Source organism: Mugil cephalus, chromosome 12 (genome assembly GCF_022458985.1).
Source record: "Mugil cephalus isolate CIBA_MC_2020 chromosome 12, CIBA_Mcephalus_1.1, whole genome shotgun sequence".
NCBI lineage: Eukaryota > Metazoa > Chordata > Actinopteri > Mugiliformes > Mugilidae > Mugil > Mugil cephalus.
The window spans coordinates 24957778-24976588 of NC_061781.1; the positions used below are offsets into that span (position 1 = coordinate 24957778).

Consider the following 18811-nt stretch of genomic DNA (forward strand, 5'->3'; position numbering starts at 1 on the left):
CTACAGTGTCTGTATGTGCGTGTCTTCTCTCTCCGTCTCGGCTGCTGTTGTGTGAGGCCACATACCACAGCAGCGTTAGCAACTAATTTCCTCCCCTGAATCCCTTTTCTTTTCTGACTGACTTGAAGCTGAGCTGGATGACCTGAACCTCCGTCTTTCAGGCTACAAACACAAAGACTGACCTGGATTTGAGCACGAGCACGAGGGGAGGGGCTCAGTCCTGGGGCATGTTCTGTTGGTGGTGAACTTTGAGCATTTTCTGTATTTAAATATTTCATGACCGGTATGAAATGTGTTGCAAAGACGTGAAAAATTTTGCAAAAAGCTCAAAATGAGGCTGCAGGATTAGCGCTGCAGCCGTGCACGAAGGGATCACATGCTGCAGGAAAACTCCTGCAGAGAATAAATTACATTCCCATACTCTCATTTTTCTCCTGAAAGTTTTACTTGACCAAGTTACACAACATGTTCATGACTGGACGAGCTAGTTCGGGTTACACTGAACCACCGGAACCGAACAACAGAACTATTTTAATCTGCCGTCATCTGGAGAGCAATAACAGGATGTTATTGAAGTTCATTGTGTAACTAAAGAACAAAACACAGAATTTAACTTTAAGAAAAAAAACAATGTGAACAAACCTTTACTTATTCTCACAGGCACCAGTTTGAGTGTTGTAGATAATTTTGGTTTAATTACACTTCATTTACTGCTAATTGCTGAATGAATGTTTATGTCATGTTCCTCGTGTCTCCAGGGAGATTAATGAAGATCATAATAAGAAACAATAAGAAAAACTAAATGAACTCGTCACCTCATCACAATCCCATCACTGACTCAGCTAATGTACACAGTCGTACTCTTTTTTTAAAAAAAATCTTTCCATGAAGCATCAAATATCACATGACTTGTTTTTCAGCAGACGCGTGAACATCATTACATTCAAACATAGGCTCCTTCTAGTAGCTCAGGGTTCAGGAACGCAAACAAACACGTGTGTGTCTCTTACCAGAGTCACAGTAACGTTATTAAAACGCATCAGTTGAGAAGAGTTTAAGGATTTAAGCCGTGTTTTTACCTACATCCAGAGGAAAAAATAAAAGACGCTGAACGCGGCAAAAGTCTAGAGACAGGAAGTGGAACAAGAGATAAATTCACAAAGTGGAAACTTCATCCTTTAATTTATTTTGCCTGATTTAACAAAGCACAGATTCACTTGTTTTTGTTAAATTAGACGTTTCTGGAAAAAGAAAAACACTTTTACTGTAATTTCAAAGGTCAGGCTGCTAAGTCAGGCATTAAAGTTCATACATTGCTCAATTTTACAACCAGCCTTGACTCAGGTATGATGTACAGATACACACCGATCAGGCATAACATTAGGACCGCTCGCCTGAGATCGTGTCGGTCTTCAAAGCAGCTGTGACTCATCCGAAAATGGATGTGGGTCTTTGAGGGGAGGGGGGGGGGCTCTGATACGTGATCAGTTTGGTATCTAGTGAATTTGGAGACGAGGTCAACACCTTGTGATGTTCTTCATGTTTTCCTTTTTGTTGTTCCTAAACTGTTTTCTGTGTGTGTGTGTGTGTGTGTGTGTCAGGATGCATCGTGCTGGAGCTGGTGGTGTTGGTTTGGGGTGGGGGGGTCTGGTCTGGTCTGGTCTGGTCTGGTCTGATAAGGGTCTAGGTGGGGGCTACATGTCAAAGTAACATCCACACGAATGAACATCAGGAACAAAAGGTTTCTCAGCGAATCACTTAATTGTCACATGATGGTTTTAAACGTAATCACGTTTTCACGTCATAATGTTGTGGCTGATCGCTGTATCGGAACTGGACGACCTTTTTACAGAGTTGATTTTGTCTGAGAAAACAAAGGTACCGTTCAATATCCATTAGAACTTTTATGTTTTTATGCAGATTAAACAAATGTTCGATTCTTTCTGTCTGACTTCAACATAAGGAAAGTTCATATGTCGCAGACTAAAGATCTATATCATCAAGACAAAAAAAAAAGCACAACTCCATAGTTTTACTTCCTCCATTCACACAGAAACTTGAACCATTCCATCAGCTGATGTTCAAACCTATTCTGTTTTTTTATTTTTAGATTATAGGGGATTTTCTGTTGATCACATTAGGACAAAGTAAACTCTGTTTCTATAACTAATATGTTATTTGCTATATTTATTTATCGCTTTCTATTTGACTCACTTCTGAGAAAAGCAACTTTCATGGTTACTGGACCCACTTTACGATCCTTACATCGTATCGAGGCAGTAAATAGTCAGATAGAGTTTATGGCTTGATAAGGACATATAGGTCGACCCAGTTTGGTCGGAGCGGAGGAGGAGGAGCTGTGACCAAACGGCAGAAATCGCTCAAAAGGCACAAAAAGGTTTGAGGGGCATCTGATCTGGAGAGGAACTGAAACACGCTGAGATGGTCGTCCACCGTCTCATCCTCCTGTGGGAAGAAAACGTGACCACGCTGAGGAGGAGTGTGAAAGTTTACAAAAAAAAACCCTCATATCATTCAAGGCTTTTTTTTTTTTTTAGGAAAGAAAGAAGCGGTAAATTAGATGTGTCATAGTTCACGGGCTTATACAACAATGTGACACATCACACAGGCCTGACGGCGGATCTGTTAACGCCGTGAGTTTGGACTCTGGAACACAGCGATGTGTAAAACTGTCAGGGACAAAGTCATGAAGGCAGCTTCAAGAAAAACTGGGATTTTATTACATTTCAAAGGAAAATGATGTAATGATGTGTTTGAGGTTAATATACATGGATCAGGCATAACATTATGACCTGATGGGGTGGGGGGGTGTAGGGGGCTGGTCTGGTCTGGTCCAGGTGGGAGCTACATGTCTATGTAACATCCACATGAATAAACACCAGGTCCTAAAGTTTCTCAGCAGAATATTAAATTGTCCCGAGATGATTTAACCGTTATTCACTTCTCCTGTTGGTGGTCATAATGTTGTGGCTGATCGGTGTACCTGCAACATGCATGCAACAAGAACAAATGTCCACACACATTCAATATCATTTATGCATTTATTAAAACACCCCATTACAAAGTGGTGGTGCAGTTTTTCTGGGGTACAGTTACACAAACGCACACATCTCGGGAATTTAAGGGTTTTATTTGTGCGGTTGTGGTTTAAGAAAAGGAGGAGGAGGAGGAGGAGGAGGAGGAGGAGGAGGAGGAGGAGGAGAACATCAACTGGAAGAAATATCTCCCAGATTATAGTAAGATGAGTCATGAAATTCCTCTGCTCTCTGTGTTATTTTGATATCAAGCTGCATTTATGAACTGAATAAGGTTTTTAGTAACATGGCTCAGAAGGTGTTTTGTGGATATTATTTCTTCGTCACTTAAGCAGGAAACAGGTCGTTCATCAACAGTCTGAGCGAAGACAACACAGAAGACAACTCCTTTCATGGAAAAGAACTCGAGACCAGAGAGACTTTTACAAAAACACAAAACTAAAGCCGACCTGTAGCTAAACGTGACCCGTGTGAATGACACAAAGTTCAGCTGCTTCACACGTAATAAAAACTGTGAAAGCAAAGCAACCAAATATTAGTTCAGTCTGTTTTCTCCACTTTAACATGATGGTGCAAAAAATATATATATATATATACGTAAAAAAAGATCATGGTTGGGAGTCCAGGAGGCCGGTGAACCAGCTGTGGTCCAGTTTCCGGAGCCTCCTCAGTTCCCTAAGCTGGGCCCTGGTTAGTGCCGGGGCAGCACATTCTGGCTCCAGGTCTCCCAGCGCCGCCTGCTCCGGTCTCGAGATGCTGGATTCCATTTCCTCTTCTGAATCCTCTTCCTCTTTCTCGCTATCCATTTCCTCCTCGGCCTGTTTACTTTCCTCCCTGAGGCCATGAGAGAACAGGAGAAGGTTAACGTGACGCTGCAGGTTCTCAGAGATAATAACTCACATGGTATTTTTCTAGTTTTTGAAGCGCGTGACGCCTCAGCTGCAGAAGTAGTTTTTACATATCATGCTGATATCACTACACCTGCGGTCATGAGGTCAGTGAGATGTTTAGGGCCAGTGGTACGACCTAAAAATGCTCATCACGGTATCTTTTTTTATGCATAATCACGTCTTCACAGCATTTTCACTGGTTGAGACATGAATTAATGCAGCAGATTAAGTCCCAAGTGTTAGCACTTGCAGAAATGTTTTTTTTCCTGGACGTTGGATTTTTTAAAACAAAAAAAGAACATTTTTTTGGCTTCTTCTGTGTAATTTTCGCATCTTTCCATCTCCACTCATGGTGAAACAGTCAAACCGTGCGTGTTTAGAAGCGCTGCTTGGAAAATGGTCTGAATCAGTTCTGTCAGATACTCGTTTTACCTGGAAACCTTCGCTAATTTCTTATAATCACGGAGGTCGTCTGTGATTTTAATCCTGTGTGAATCGTTGAGTCTGAGATTTGTGAAGTAAAAATTACAGCACAAATTACCTGAACCATAATTCCCGTCTGATAAAACTAATCCACTGCGAATCGACATCTCTGTGATTTAGGGCTGAGTTTTTACTTTTGTTTGATTTGTGGCTTTTTTCTGCCTCTCGTCGCCTAAGAATTATGAAGGATGTGCTATAATTCAAAGTTTGGACACATGTTAGTGGAGTTGTCGCTGAACTATTCACCCGTTTAGAAGGTGGAGCTGATTTAAATCGTTGGTAATCTCTTCTCTGGGATAAATATTATCAAAAATATATTTTTATCAGCCATTATTATTATTTGCAAAGTAATTGAAACTGTTTCTGACGTAGTGGAGTGAGGAGAGAAGTAGCAGAGAGTTTATTTATCCTGTGTGAAAGCACAGACGTAGGAGGTAATATCTGAATGACAGGACGTCCTCAGGTTAAACTAATCCCAAAACTAAAGAGTCATCATTACCCTCTACTACATTAAACTGAGTTTATTTGCATTTTGACAGCAAATATTCGAATCTCGACAAGAATTGGTTGATACTGACCTGGTGTCTGTGACGGAGATGAGCAGAGACTGGACGAACATGGAGCAGAGGAAGGAGGTGGAGGGCAGGACGTGGGCCGGAGTCTGCAGCAGCTGTTTAAAGGGGAAACGGTCGCATTAAATAATAAATAACGAGCTTTAAAGCGTTTAAAACGTGTGGACGTGAGCGACGCGTCGCTGAGCTACTGACCTCTCTAATAGCAGCAGAGCTCTGAGGCAGAGGAGGCCTCTCAGCTTCACCGCTCACTGGGACTCTGCCGTCCTGATGCTGATGCTGCCTGTGTTTCCCCAGCAACAGGTAGAACGGTGTCATGGCAACGCTGTCGTCGATCTCCAGCTGCAAGAGTTAAAAAGAATCAGGAAACTTCACAGTTAGATGATGAAAGTAGGCGAGAAGACAGAGGTTATGTTTCTACGACGGAGGGAGGACGAGAGAAAAAGGTTTATTTGGATATTTTGAGTTCTTCATCTTTGAGTTTATCTGTGTTTATTTCTATTTATATTGTTATCTTATTGTATTTTACTCACTCTCTTATTGTACTTTTATTTTATTATTTCATCGGTGTTGGTCACTTGTACTTAATTCTGACAAACCTACAATGCTGCGCTTTTCAAACTCCAGGAACATGATGTTTGTCAGAATGATTCAAGGAGTTTCAGTCTATAAATACTTATAGATATACTATAAATACTTGGGATTTTACTCGGATGAAAACCTGTCTTTTAAAAACCATATTCAGGTTCTTACAGAGAAACTCAGCGTCAAACTGGATAAGAAACAAACCTGTAAACATAGTGTGTATGTAGAACATTGAAGCAACGAGTCATATACAGAGGTGTGAAAAAGTGTTGGTCTACTTCCTGATTTCTTCTTTTTTTTCATGTTTTTCACACCTAAATTATTCAGATCGTCAGACAATTTAAAACATTTAGTTGCAACAAACATGCAAACAAAATCAAGAAATCAGGAAGTAGACCGACCCTTCTTCACACCTCTGTGTGTATAGTTGTGAAAGTGAAGCCGACCTGTTTGCTGGAGGCCATTAGCCGCTCGTCTTCTGCTTTGGTGGTGAACGTCATGAGGTCCTACGGAGACAGAGCTCGTTAGAAACACACAAACAACAACAACACAGAAGTTATTTATCATCGGGGCTTTATTCCAACAGAAAACACACAGAAGGTCCTGGTTAAGTGTTTATCCATTTGTTTTGGCTGAATTCACTCAGATATTTAATGTGTGGGGGCTTTTATAAGGAAAATACCATTAAATGTTTTAATGGAGCTACAACGAGAGGCCACTGTGAATGAAAAGCAGCTACACTCAGTGTTGGAGCTTTAACCTGGTCTCTGAGGCCACTGGCTCTGGTTCATCCCAATACAAACAAACATACTGAAATAAACTTTACTAATAATACTGTGTATTAGTAAAACTGTCTCTTCCATCCGATGACACTGAATCCTACATCATCATCATCATCTTCCCTGTGATGTTCTATTATTCTGCTTTAACTACAAGTGTGTGGAGACACTTCACATCAACAATAAAATTCAAACACCGTCTAAAGATATTAGACATTTCGCTGCTATAGACGGAAAACGCTTCAGAGATTTTTTCTGAAATACTATTTTCTGCTGTTGATGATGTATAAACATATCTGCAGTGGACAGTTAATTTATTTCTATTTATTTATTCATTCTCATGTATGATGTGCTGTATGTTGTTGTTACTGTGTTGATGATGATGATGATGATGTGAAGTACTGCTGCTGTAACCACAGACGTATGTTTCAAGCCCATTTTAGGCAGAAGGCTCGAATGAATCTGGTTTTCTGACGCTGTTTGGTTCTAATCTGACTCAGATTAAAGTTACTTGCGTCTCGTATGCGACATGTTTTTAGTTTTTGCAGCTGCTGAATGTAACTTAGTTGCTTTTAAAATCAAGTAATCAGTAAAGTAAGTTCATTTTCAAAGGAGTAATCAGTAATCAGATTACTTTTCAAGGTAACCGTGGCCACGCTGCTGTTTGAACCTAACCTGCACCTGATTACAGCCCCTGTTCGTGTCAGCGTTCATGTGTCCTGGCAGCTTTACCATGTGCTGCGTCAGGAAGTAGAGGTGAGAGCGGTTGAGCCACTGGCTGTTCTCCTCACACGCCTCCAGCATCTCGTCCCGGGGGGCGAAGACGGCGCGACTCACCCTCCCCGAGCACACGGCCTTATGGGAAAACAGCGGCCGAGGCTCATTGGGCTTGAACACAAACACTGAAAGCAGAAAAAAAAGAAATAAATCAACAACATGCCGACACTGACGTGTACGTAAACCAACGCGGCTCAGACGGGTTTTTTAAATCTTACGGTCGGTGCCTCCAGTTCGGCAGCAAAACGCAGCCATGTTCTCAGAGAGAGGGTCAGAAAGCAGCAGGCTGACGTCCATGGACGTGCTCCACTCCACTGACAGAAAAACACACACATGTTCAGGTTTAAATATCGCCTTCAGATAGCGTGTACGTGACTGCAGACAGAGACTTACAGGAGCAGGTGAGGAGGTTCCAGCAGCAGAGCAAGTTATTGGCAGTGGTTCCCAGAAGATACCTGGAGCAGCTCAGACGCCCGAAACAAAGATGTCTGAAGGAGGAAAAAGTCCTTAATGTAACTGTAAAGAATCCAGAGATTTACCCCCCTCCCTCCCTCAAAACAACCAGCGCCCTCACAGCACATATTTCACAGGATTATCTTCTCGTTTGGGAACATTCAGCCGAGACTGAACGACCACCGAGGAAGAAACGTCCAGGAAATCAGCTCCAGCTCCATCAGACGTTCCCTTTAAAATCTCATATAAACTAATAAAAACTGCTGCTGTCAGGGGGATTTTATCCATATTATATTATGACAATATAGAGTTACATGTCCGGAGGCGTAGGCAGAGGAAACCGGCCCGGTCCTCCTCATCTATAGGAGGTAGTTATGCAAAGGGAACCGGGCAGCTGTCAAAACTTACTCTGAAGTCTCATTACTGAGAAACGCCTTTAAAAAGAAAAAAACTGCTCATCTGAAAAGGCTTTTGTGAGTGTGTTTGAGTTTCTTATGGCAGGTGACGCTTTATACACAAAAACACCCGTTTAATATGGAAAACTTCATTTTAAATTCTTACCTAATCTGGTTCCTTCATTCTAAACTGCAAAGTCACCTTCTACTGTTTTTCACTGCAAAAATATGCAAATGCTGAGTGTGTGTTTTAGAGCCCAGCTCAGAGACGTGGTAGAGAAACTAGCAGCAGTAGTCGAGTGCGTCCTCAGTGACCCGAGGGCCCCTCAGTAACTAGCGGGGACATCTGCCAACATTTCTAAAACTCAAGCAGAGTTGCGAAACTGCAGCTTGTCCTCGTGTTCAGGCAGCTCGTTTTTTTTTTTTTTTTTTTATCCTCAGGCTGTTTGTCTTCGGGGAGAAACGAGGCTCTGAACCAGACGAGGTCCTTTAACTGTTAAAAGATGTCAAGAACACTGAGGAGCCGTCAGAGCAAACACACAAACGCTTAAAAAAAAAGCCAAAGAGTGTAGTTAAACGGAGCCAGGACACATGCTGCTCATTATCTGTTCAGAGTGAGTCCATAAACTCTGAAAAACAAAACGAGAGGTTTGTTCTGTCCGGTCCCAATTATTAAAATTCATTTGTTATTTGCTCGTTAAGAGAGAAACTCCTTCAGGATCTTTAAATAAAACCCCAAACATCAACTTTGACCTGAAACGTTCTTTTGTAAATATTATATTACGGCCTTTAACTCTGCGTTTTCCCTCCAGTCACAAATGTTCTTATAGATATTTTAATATATTTAATATTCGATTAAAAAAAAAAAAAGATGTGATATCGTAAATCTCTCCAATTCCAGTTACTTTTAATGCACAAATCCATCTGTATAATATATCCATAGTACCTCAATATCAATCTCTCACCTGTACATAAGTTTCCATCTGTTAATTTCGTCAGTATACTATAAAACCAACCACACTATTTATGCACCATGCACTCGCTGCTTATTGCACTTAATGCTTAGATGCTAAACTGCATTTAGCTGCTCTGTACGTGCACATATGGAATGACAATGAAGTCGATTCTAATCTAATCTATATATATATATAAAATAAAACATAATGGAAAAAAATTCTTGTTTCTTGTGTTTTTAGTTTTACTCTTATATTCTTGTAGTCCTGTAGAAAACCTCCAGGTTCAAACCTTTGATCATACCTGCAAATTTCTGCATTAAAATAGACCTAGAGTGAGACTAGACTGTGTTTTTCTTACCATTTTCTTACCAACTGTTCACTACTTGTTCACCAGACGTTTTCTTGCAGCCTGTGGTGTATGTGTGTCCATGCATATATATATATATATATGTGTGTGTGTGTGTGTGTATATGCGTGGCCTCACCTGACGGCTCCCGGGGGCTGGGACAGGGTGGTGAGGAGCTCCCAGGAGGCCGGGCTCCACACGGTCACCACCTCCTGGAAGCTGACGGCCAACAAGGAGCCGTCGGCGGAGAAGCAGCAGCAGTCGGGCACCAGGCCGTGGTAGGAACCGACAAAGTCACACATCCAGGACGGACCTTCATCTGCAGCCCATTCAAGGGGAAGGAAAGAGGGACACACACACAGGGGGGGGGGGGGGGTCCATGGATTAATGAGAAACACACAATAATTACATTACAGGGTAGAGCCTGGTACCAACAGTGATTATACAGTAATCTACACTATAATTATATAATTATACTCTGGATTTTTCTTTTCTAACACATAAGAAAAAAGGTGCAGACGTTTTAAATCTTAATAATCAAGAAGAAAAGCACAGACCGCTACACTGACCTTTTGGGTTTTTTCTGTTTTTCTACCTGTGTTGCATTTTTCTAATGAAAACAGCTTTAATTTTGGAGCCTAAAACGTTGTTATTAACCGTTTATCGTTCCTCTGGGTGGTTATGGTGTAACAGCAGCAGCTATTTGAACCAATCAGAGCTCTGGACACGAGGTGTAATCTGAGTAGGGAAGTAATAATAAACCGCAGACAGTTATTAATACTATTTTAAGTTTTTATTATCGTCTGTGAATGCTCTGTAAGAAAAGTAAGATTGTATGTGGACACCTGTGGATGGAAACGTTCTGTCGCCCCCCCTTTCCAGACGAACCCTGGCGGTTCGTGTCAGACACGGGGCCGGACTCTTACCCTCCGTGTGGTCCGGCCTGGTGAGCTGCCAGGCTTTGAAGTGCCCGTCCTTGCTGGTGGAGACCAACACGGTGGTCTGGCTGTCAGCGTCCTGGCGAAAGCACATGGCTGTAATCCAGGACTCATGGGGCGAAGAGATGGTCGTGTTCAGCACAAAACTGCATGAAATATAGTTGCAGTTGGAAGGAAAGGGAGGAAAAAAAAAAAATTACACCAAGAAAAAAAACAACACTTCCAGTATTTCCAGTACAAACAATGAACCAGCTGCACCTCTGGGTTTGTTCATCAAATGCCCACAGCTTCAGGTTGAGCTCCAGCTCAGCAGATTTGCGTTTTCTCTCTTCCACTGTTGCTAACCAGCTGCCAGAGGCATCAAACGCAGCTTTGACCACCTCAAACTGCTCCAGGCCCAGTTCATGGATGTACTCCTGCTGCACTATGTCCAACTGGAGACAACAAAGAGGAGGACAAACCTCAGAGTGCATCCACACCGATAAGCAGCGCACGAGTTCACAGTTTATTCTATAAGCGACGTCTCTGTGAGCTACTTACATTGTACAGTAGTTTGTCTCTTTGGAGGGAGTAAAACTGCAGGTGTCCTGGTTTCCCGTTCAGCACCAACGCTTTGCTGCGCGGGTCCATCATCAAGTCCGTCCGGACACTGTCCCCTGCACCAGGACAGAACAAAGTACAGAGTGTGTTCTTCCGTTTTTTAAGGTGAAATATGAACACAAAGTCTAAAACCACCTACAAGACTTTAGTGCTTGGTCACATTAGCTCAGTTGCACATAAAATCATTTGAACCACAAGTAAAAAGATAAAATAGAAGAAGCATTATTAGAAATCTAGTAAAATGTTTCAGGAATGTGACATTTTACAACATTAGCATGTGAAGAAATGTATGAGAAACAGAGATGGAAGTAGAACAGTGACACCTATAGTTTATTCAGAAACAGATAAAACATGTCTTAGTTTTCTACACTTGTGCATTTAACAGCCAACAACTATTTAAACTATTTAAACTGAAAACTAGTTGTATGAACAAGTTTTTCTCCAAAGCAACAGAGTATGAAGTTTGGTCAAACCTTCTTATTTAATGGATTTTCTTTCTTTAAACACTCCAGGTGACCAACTCTGGATCATGAGTTTGCAAAGCAGTGATCAAAACTACTGGTTCTTAATGATTCCACGTGTTATTATTATTATTATATGTTGTGGGTTTTTATTTTTCTATTAATGTATTGAAGTAAAGAGATTAATTCTCTTCTGATCTCACCTGCTCAATCTGCCTCCTCTGCACGTTTTTAATTTATTTTATTAATCTTTACGTTCATTATTCGTGTGCTGTTGAGTGTGTTCTCACCTTTAACCAGACCCTGAATAACAGCCGACACTTTGACACAGCTCTGGATGATGGTGATTTCTAAACAGGACACACACAGACGTTAGTTATCACAGCTTTCCATCTAACAGGTGGAGCAGCTGCACACATTTCCACGGCTCCTTACTGTTGTCGCTGTGCGAGGTGCAGAACAGCGCCCCGTCAGGAGAAACGGTGACATGTGTGATGGCGGCGCCCAGACGGGGCAGGAAGTCCCTCTGACTCTCCTGGTTGTATCGCCACTGGACCAGAACCGACTCCACACCTCCACTCAGCAGATTGGTACCTGGTAAGAGAAAGATCAGCGCAGGAAATGTTCATTTTTGTCCTGTACGGAGGCAGTTATAAGTCTGAATTACCAAAGGTGCAGGAGGAGAGTAAAGACAGCGTATAGGTCACTAATTATCCCACTGATAGTTAACAAAGTATAAGACAGTTTTTACAAAACAAAAAATTACTTTGGCTCCTACATCCTGGTTCTGAAGAAAAGGAACTTTAATAAAAGAATGTGAATCAAAATGAATCTGTGATGCAGAGATGGTGTCATTTTCATTCATTTTTACGTTGCAGCCTCCATCGTTTAAATATATATTTTGTCAAATTAACCTACAGCCAGCGCCTCGTCCTGACAAAGTTTGCAAGTTTATTGAAAGATAAAAAGTGAAATATCACACTGATATAAGTGTTCAGACCCTTTACTCTGCATTTAGTTAATGCACCGGGGGCAGAAACAGAGTTAGCATGTTCTCCCTGCGTCTGTGTGGGTTTTCTCCAGCTTCCTCCCACCGTCCAAAGACATGTTCGTTAGATTAACAGGTGACAAACCTCCAGCTCCGTCAGGTTGGATGATACTGTGTGTTCAGAGCCATTTATACATCTCTGTAGGGATGTTTGTACGGTTTAACTCAGGATTCTAAGTGAATAAATCTAACTAACGTCACCAGCTTCATCAACTTTTAGTGGAGAACAACACCAGCAGCTTCTCGTGCTACTTTAAGGGTCCGTGTTGTTTTCTCCATCAGGTTAAACTCAGAATAAAGCAGGTAGGCGGCGCTTTGTGTGTGGAGGCTCAGGGGGGAGCTGACGGAGGGAGCGGTAGGAAAAACAAAGTAAATTAGACTCTGGAAAGTCACCGTAGTATTAACGTTGGATGGGAAATGTCACAAACTACCCCCACTGTGGGATAAATTAAAGGCTTAATTATCTTAAGCCGCTCCTGTGTTGTCTTGGCTCTGCTCTTGGGAACCTTCAGTGTTTCTGCACCTTCCCCACATCTGAGTCTAGTAAACAATCCTGTCTCTGGCTTTTACTCTGATATCTACTGTCGCCTCTGAGGCCTTTTATAGAGGAGTGAGAGCCTTTCAAAGTCCCATCCAATCAAGGTGTAGAAACGTCTCTGCTGAGTAAGAACAATGGGAGGCGCCTAAACGGAAAAGAGTTTTTCCCTTTCAATAAATGTCAGAAGATTCTAAAAGGATGTTTTACCCCTTGTTGCCTTCTTAGCACCAAACAGTCACAATGTGTCACTTTTTCCTCTTAATTTGAACATAACTTCCACTGTAAAGCAGAAAATCTTGGAATCTTAATTTTACACATAGTTTTAAAATATGATCTCAAACACACTGACCAACTTTAACTGCTGTAAATATACATCTGATAATTATTTTTTTCAAGTACTGATCACATTTGTAGGGATTTCATTTTTTTAAGTTACTGATATGGGGAAAAAAAAAACACATAATGATTTTTTTTTTTTTCAATATGAAAAATGATCAGAAACAGGAGATTTTTTTCATGTTGTCACATGTCAAAGATTAGTGACATCACTGAAACTTCCTCTCATACTGTTAGTGGCTGTTTTTGCCCCATTGACTTCCATTATAACTTATTCTTCCAAATGCACAGACATGTCACTAAATTACAATCCTAATGATATTCTCTGTACAGAAAGGCTCAGATTTAGCAAATGTATTGTTGATTTACCAAATTGCACCATTTACCCACTACACCTGTTGTACGTTCTGCAGTTCACAGGGGTTAATAATGTAAATTAATGCATGAAAAATGAATTTAAAGGCTTGTATCATCAAGCCACAACATAACTAAAGTGGAATAAAACATAAAATAAAAGGGGTCTTAATACTGCGTCCTGTGGGACGACTGTTTTTACCTTCTGGAGTGAAGCAGAGTGAGCTCACAGCGCTGTGGTGCCAGTGCAGGGTGGAGTACGTGTATTCCTTCTTGTGGTTAAAGTTTCGCCTGGATGGATGAACAGAAATAATATTTCTCCACTTTTACAGAGTAAAAAAAAATAGTTATTTACTGCTAGAAACACAGAATAAAACACGTGATTTAAAATCAAGGCCACTCACCACAGGCGGATCTTTCCGTCCTGATGCCCCGTGGCGATGCAGTCGTCTTTGGGGTGACAGGCAATGCAGGAGAAGGTGTTTTTCCCTCCCTTCTTGTTGTCTTCTTTGAGAGAAAACCTAACACACACACAAGGTTTGGAATTAGTGAACGTCCTTAAGACTTGAATATCACGTTCACTATTACACTTCACTCCTGGAGGGTTAGTTTTATTTGTAAACTGAAGGATGAAACCACATGTTTGAGGTTTTACTTCAAAGCCTGAATCAAACTGTGTGAGCGTCTTGTATTTCACTTCCTTCTCTGAGCCTCGTATCGGATGCACTGACTCACCTGTATGACTTCTGCTTCTTGAAGAAAAACACCTCCAGCTGCAAACCCTTAACCGAAGCAAGATACTGCCCCTGTGCACAGAGGGTTATCATCACATATATGCTGGAAGATTTAAAACTGAATAAAAGCCAGTTTTGAATTTCAGCTCATCTGGTTTTCTGACAAAAACAGACATGAGCTATGACAGGTTGTGTGTTTGTGAGTGTTGTGAATACCTCTCTACCGAAGGCGATGGCTGCCGGGCTGGAGCTCACATTGCTGAGCACTGCAGAAAGTTCTCGGGCCTCCACCAGCTGATCTCCACTCTGTGGCAGATGTACTGCAACCAGCTGAAAAAACTCTGCACATACATAGAGTCAAACATCAGGCTGTTACACATTCTCACCCAGTGACCTCTAATCCAGTTTCTTCTCATGAGAATGATCCCATATTCTCTGCATATCCAGTGAAACTGTTGGGTCTGACATAGCATTTATGATAAGGTGATGTATAAAATCCAAATCTGTTTTTGTACATGTAAAAGCATTTAACACCTTTAGCACAGTTAAAGTCAAGCTTAAGCTTTGTAAAACCAGCTAGTTAAATTGTCCATATTACATATTTTCTGCACACACTGAGCCCAACAGACGCTTCATCATCCACCCCAAACTGACACCTAGATGTTAAACATACCTGATTGTTTGTCACCAGCCATGGGGACAGTAAGAAAGATGACTCCTGCATGTTTTTCCGACGCGTAAATGGAATAAATTGGGTATCCAATGACGTAAGTCTGGAGAAGAAATAAATCATACAGCTGTTACACACACACCAAAGAAACACAACAGGGGGTCTTTCTGTAAGGTAGCTCTATTCACTACGGCCACGCACACAGAGCTGAACTGTGAAACCATCCGGCACCTGCACAAATACGCTGCTTACAGGCAAACTTCAACGCCGTAGCCTGATCTGCACCTCCCCAGAAACTTAACTACACGCTGCAGTGATTCTGCTTCAGTATTTACAGATGCTTCTCCATCTCCACAAGTTTCAAATCGATTGTTTTGGATCAATAAAGATGGAACACATGGAGGAAAGGTTGACTAAGGAGGGTCGGAGATACAAACATTTTCACGACTCGTCTTCAGCAAAATTTTCAGTCGCCATTGTCGATAGCGAAGCAGGAAGTAGAAACTAAAATTAACCTGAGTGAGCCAGACTGATGAGGTACAAGTAGAAATGGTTCATACCGGCGTAGACTGTGTGTGCAAGTTACAGCGTATATGTCCCACAGTATCACAAAAGAGCCTTTACTCAACTGTTGAACTAACTTTCATTATGTAGCTGTGTTTAGGCTTAATGCCACCAAACAACATCAACAATAAAATACATAATTATATATTATATTTGTTACTTCACAGTTGTGGTTGCAAAACCCAGTTAAAGGCATCTAGCCACTGTTCTTTATACGTCTTAAAACAATGTTGTTGAAAGACGAAACATATACTACATTTCTTTTAAAATCAGTTTATAAACAGGGATGTTGGAAAAACACAAGGAGAAACGTTATCGACACCAGGCTGGCTCTTGGCTCAGGAAAGGCTGGGAAACACTGGTCTAGAGAGTAAGAACCAGAACTAAGTCCCACCTTAATGAGGATACCGTCCGTGAAGTCCCAAAGCCTGACAGTGCCATCTGTTGAGCAAGAGTAGACCTGCAACACAGCAGGACAACAACACAGGATGAGAAAGGTAATAATCTTAGAAAGTAACAGACTGAAATGTGAATGGTTGAAATGTGAACATCTACCATTACTGTTTTTTTGTTTGATTGTTTGTTTTGTTTTTTAATCAACATGCAGTGCTATACGTAATAAAAGAGGAAATACCTGCAGGTGATTGGAGGGTTTGAGCAGGACACCTGTCACTAGGTCAGTGTGTCCACGCAGGTTGCGGATACACTCTTCAGTGGAGGTGCTGAACACCTTCACACACTCCCCCGAGGCGCACAGCAGGAACCTGAGCCACCAGAAAACACCGGCTCATCACCAGAACACACAAGACAAGAACTACAACTTTAACAAAATAATATAATGTGTGTTTTGCCAAGTTGAACTGTGAGTATTCGAGAGTATCTACAGTTAAATATTAACAGATATACATATATATACAGACACAGAGCAGCTCGTAGCTCATGTTGCTAATGCTAACGGCTAGCGCAGGCTTTGTCAAAAACCGCTAAACTTTCTTTCACTCCTTATAAAACATTAGCGGACTGGAAATACACACTGACCGTGAATCCCTGGTGATGACAGGTTCCCTGAAGTTTATTTTACTGCCACCTCGGTGAACCACGCGGATGTCCCCGTGTTCAACCATGTTTTCACCGGAGTCAACTTTCACCTCTGACCTCTGCCCCTTTAGTTCGGCTAATAGTTGTAGCTTCCGCCTACGGCTACCGCCCCCTGGTGGACGGGAGGATTCTTCTTACTTCTTCTTATACAACTCAAATATTTTTTCAAGGATGACTTCTGCTATTTTAGGTAGTTTATATAACTTTGATGCATGATCAAGTGACAATTTGTTTGTATAAGTTTCGTTTTAGTTATCAGACGCTATAGAAACAGAATGTAACGTAATGGCTACTGGCTACTACCCGTTGCCATGCCGACCGCTCTGTAAGGCGGTCGGCATGGCAACATAAGAAAATGACAGTTATAAAAAAATAAATAAAAAAATAAGTATGGTGTATAAAGGTGGTGGTAACGAAGAGTGAATAATTAATTAAAAAAAAAAATAAAAAATAGAAAGTCTGGAGGAAGTGTGGCCTCGGACCGTACTGCGCACACTCCGGTTCTAAACTCGCAAGATGGCGCCGCCCGTATTCCCGGGAAACTAGCATCAGTTTGACCAATTCAGGGAAGTGACACATTGTCCATATTTACGCAGTCTATAGTTTATATAGTCTTAGTATATAATCCCGTATCAACCAGAGACTGTAAAACTGCCTCCACAATCAAATAGAGGTTCTCATTATGGCCAAAAAAATTATTAATCAGAGAAAGACATCGCACCTTGTTTTGTAGGTACCTGTAAACATGATTTTTCTTTCTGTGTTAGGCCTGGCACATTAGAAAACATGCTTCACACTTTCACGTTGTCCACAATCCTGCAACGTACATGCTCTGACCAAAACCTACATATCCTAAACCTAAAAATCCTAAATAATGAGTGGTCCTCTTCACCTGGGACGTACCTGAAAAATAACATCTTCCTCTGCTATCATTTTCCCACAGCGTCTGTCGTTCTCTTCCTAGACTTTTCCTCTCATTTCTACTTGAAATGCCAGAGATTATTTTGATGCCTATGATTCCTCTCTTTGCGGTGGAATCTGCTGTTTCATCTCCTTCAGTGCTGTGTCTGGATCTTGTACTAGCCAGTAGGGAACTGATAACCGACCTTTACTGTTTGCTATATTTTCCTGATGTATTTTTAATTTCCTTGCAAGATAGATTCGACTTAGACTTCAATGATCCACGAGGGAAATGTCACAGTAGCTTCGTTGCACATTCAATGAAATGACAGCGCCAGGCTTCTTGATCACCTTTGTCTGTTGGTGTCACTGGTTGTAAGACCACAGCAGAGAAAAGGATGCTGTCGCATCGACTGGTAAAACATCTCCAGCTTCTTGCTGCACACATTAGAGGACCTCCGCTTCCTCAGGAAGTAGAGTCTGGTTCACCCCTTCTGTGTAAAAGCCTCTTTGCTAGAAATGAGCTATCAGAGTCCTGTAGATCTGCCCAATACTCCAGTTTCATGCGCACAGTTTCTCCCACTTCAATGAGCAGTGCAGCACCAGGGGAAGTCCAGAAACCTCCACAGGAGAGTCTCAGAGCTTTAACTTGAAGAATGTCTTATTTTGTAAGCACTGTTTTTGCAGCAGATCTGCTCTAACCATAACAGCTTGGTATATTAAATGCATGTCTGTCTCTCTGCACCAACTTTCCTATCAAACCAAACTCCCAGGAATTAGATATATTTTTATTGTTACTAAGAAGAAATCCATATAATCCCAGTGTAATATCCATTCTTCTAAAGCATTTACAGTCTGTACTTGGTTTTGGTCCAGATGACACCATCATTCAGTCCCAGTCCTGTTTTCTATTTCCACAACTTTCAATCTTCTTCTTTTTCAAACTAAACTTGTGCTTGTATTATTATTATTATTTTTTATTTACGCAAATATTTACTTTTATCCTCAGTTCAATTTATTTATATGATTCTGCTTGTCTGAAGACGCTGCACAGAACGGACAACGCTATCCACCCCTCAGGTGTGTTAGAGGTCAGTTTGTGGGGATAATTATGCATTCAGGTAGGAATAGATCACAATAAGCCACAAAGACTCGGCAGGTGAACGAGGCCGGGACCACAGAGAGTAGCATGGAGCTCTGACACAGTCACAAGAAGAAGAGGCTTGTTTCTGGTAAAGGGTCTGAGATACCTGGTAGCTGAGGGATCTATAACTCTAG

The 18811-nt window shown here is 41.4% G+C and overlaps 1 protein-coding gene across 1 annotated transcript; it reads right to left on the reverse strand.

Moving 5' to 3' along the window:
- Nucleotides 1-3048: 3048 nt before the first annotated feature.
- wdr75 (WD repeat domain 75) lies at nucleotides 3049-16829 on the reverse strand. Its single transcript, XM_047601789.1, has 21 exons — nucleotides 16574-16829; nucleotides 16170-16299; nucleotides 15930-15995; nucleotides 14975-15074; nucleotides 14518-14642; nucleotides 14303-14373; nucleotides 13972-14088; nucleotides 13770-13858; nucleotides 11727-11885; nucleotides 11582-11641; nucleotides 10771-10886; nucleotides 10489-10664; nucleotides 10219-10376; nucleotides 9431-9611; nucleotides 7536-7630; nucleotides 7361-7456; nucleotides 7098-7267; nucleotides 6033-6092; nucleotides 5197-5343; nucleotides 5008-5099; nucleotides 3049-3890 (listed from the first exon to the last, which is right to left on the reverse strand). The coding sequence occupies exons 1-21, from the start codon at nucleotides 16657-16659 to the stop codon at nucleotides 3665-3667; spliced, it is 2520 nt and encodes an 839-aa protein (XP_047457745.1). The 5' UTR covers nucleotides 16660-16829; the 3' UTR covers nucleotides 3049-3664.
- Between the last annotated feature and the right edge of the window lie 1982 nt (nucleotides 16830-18811).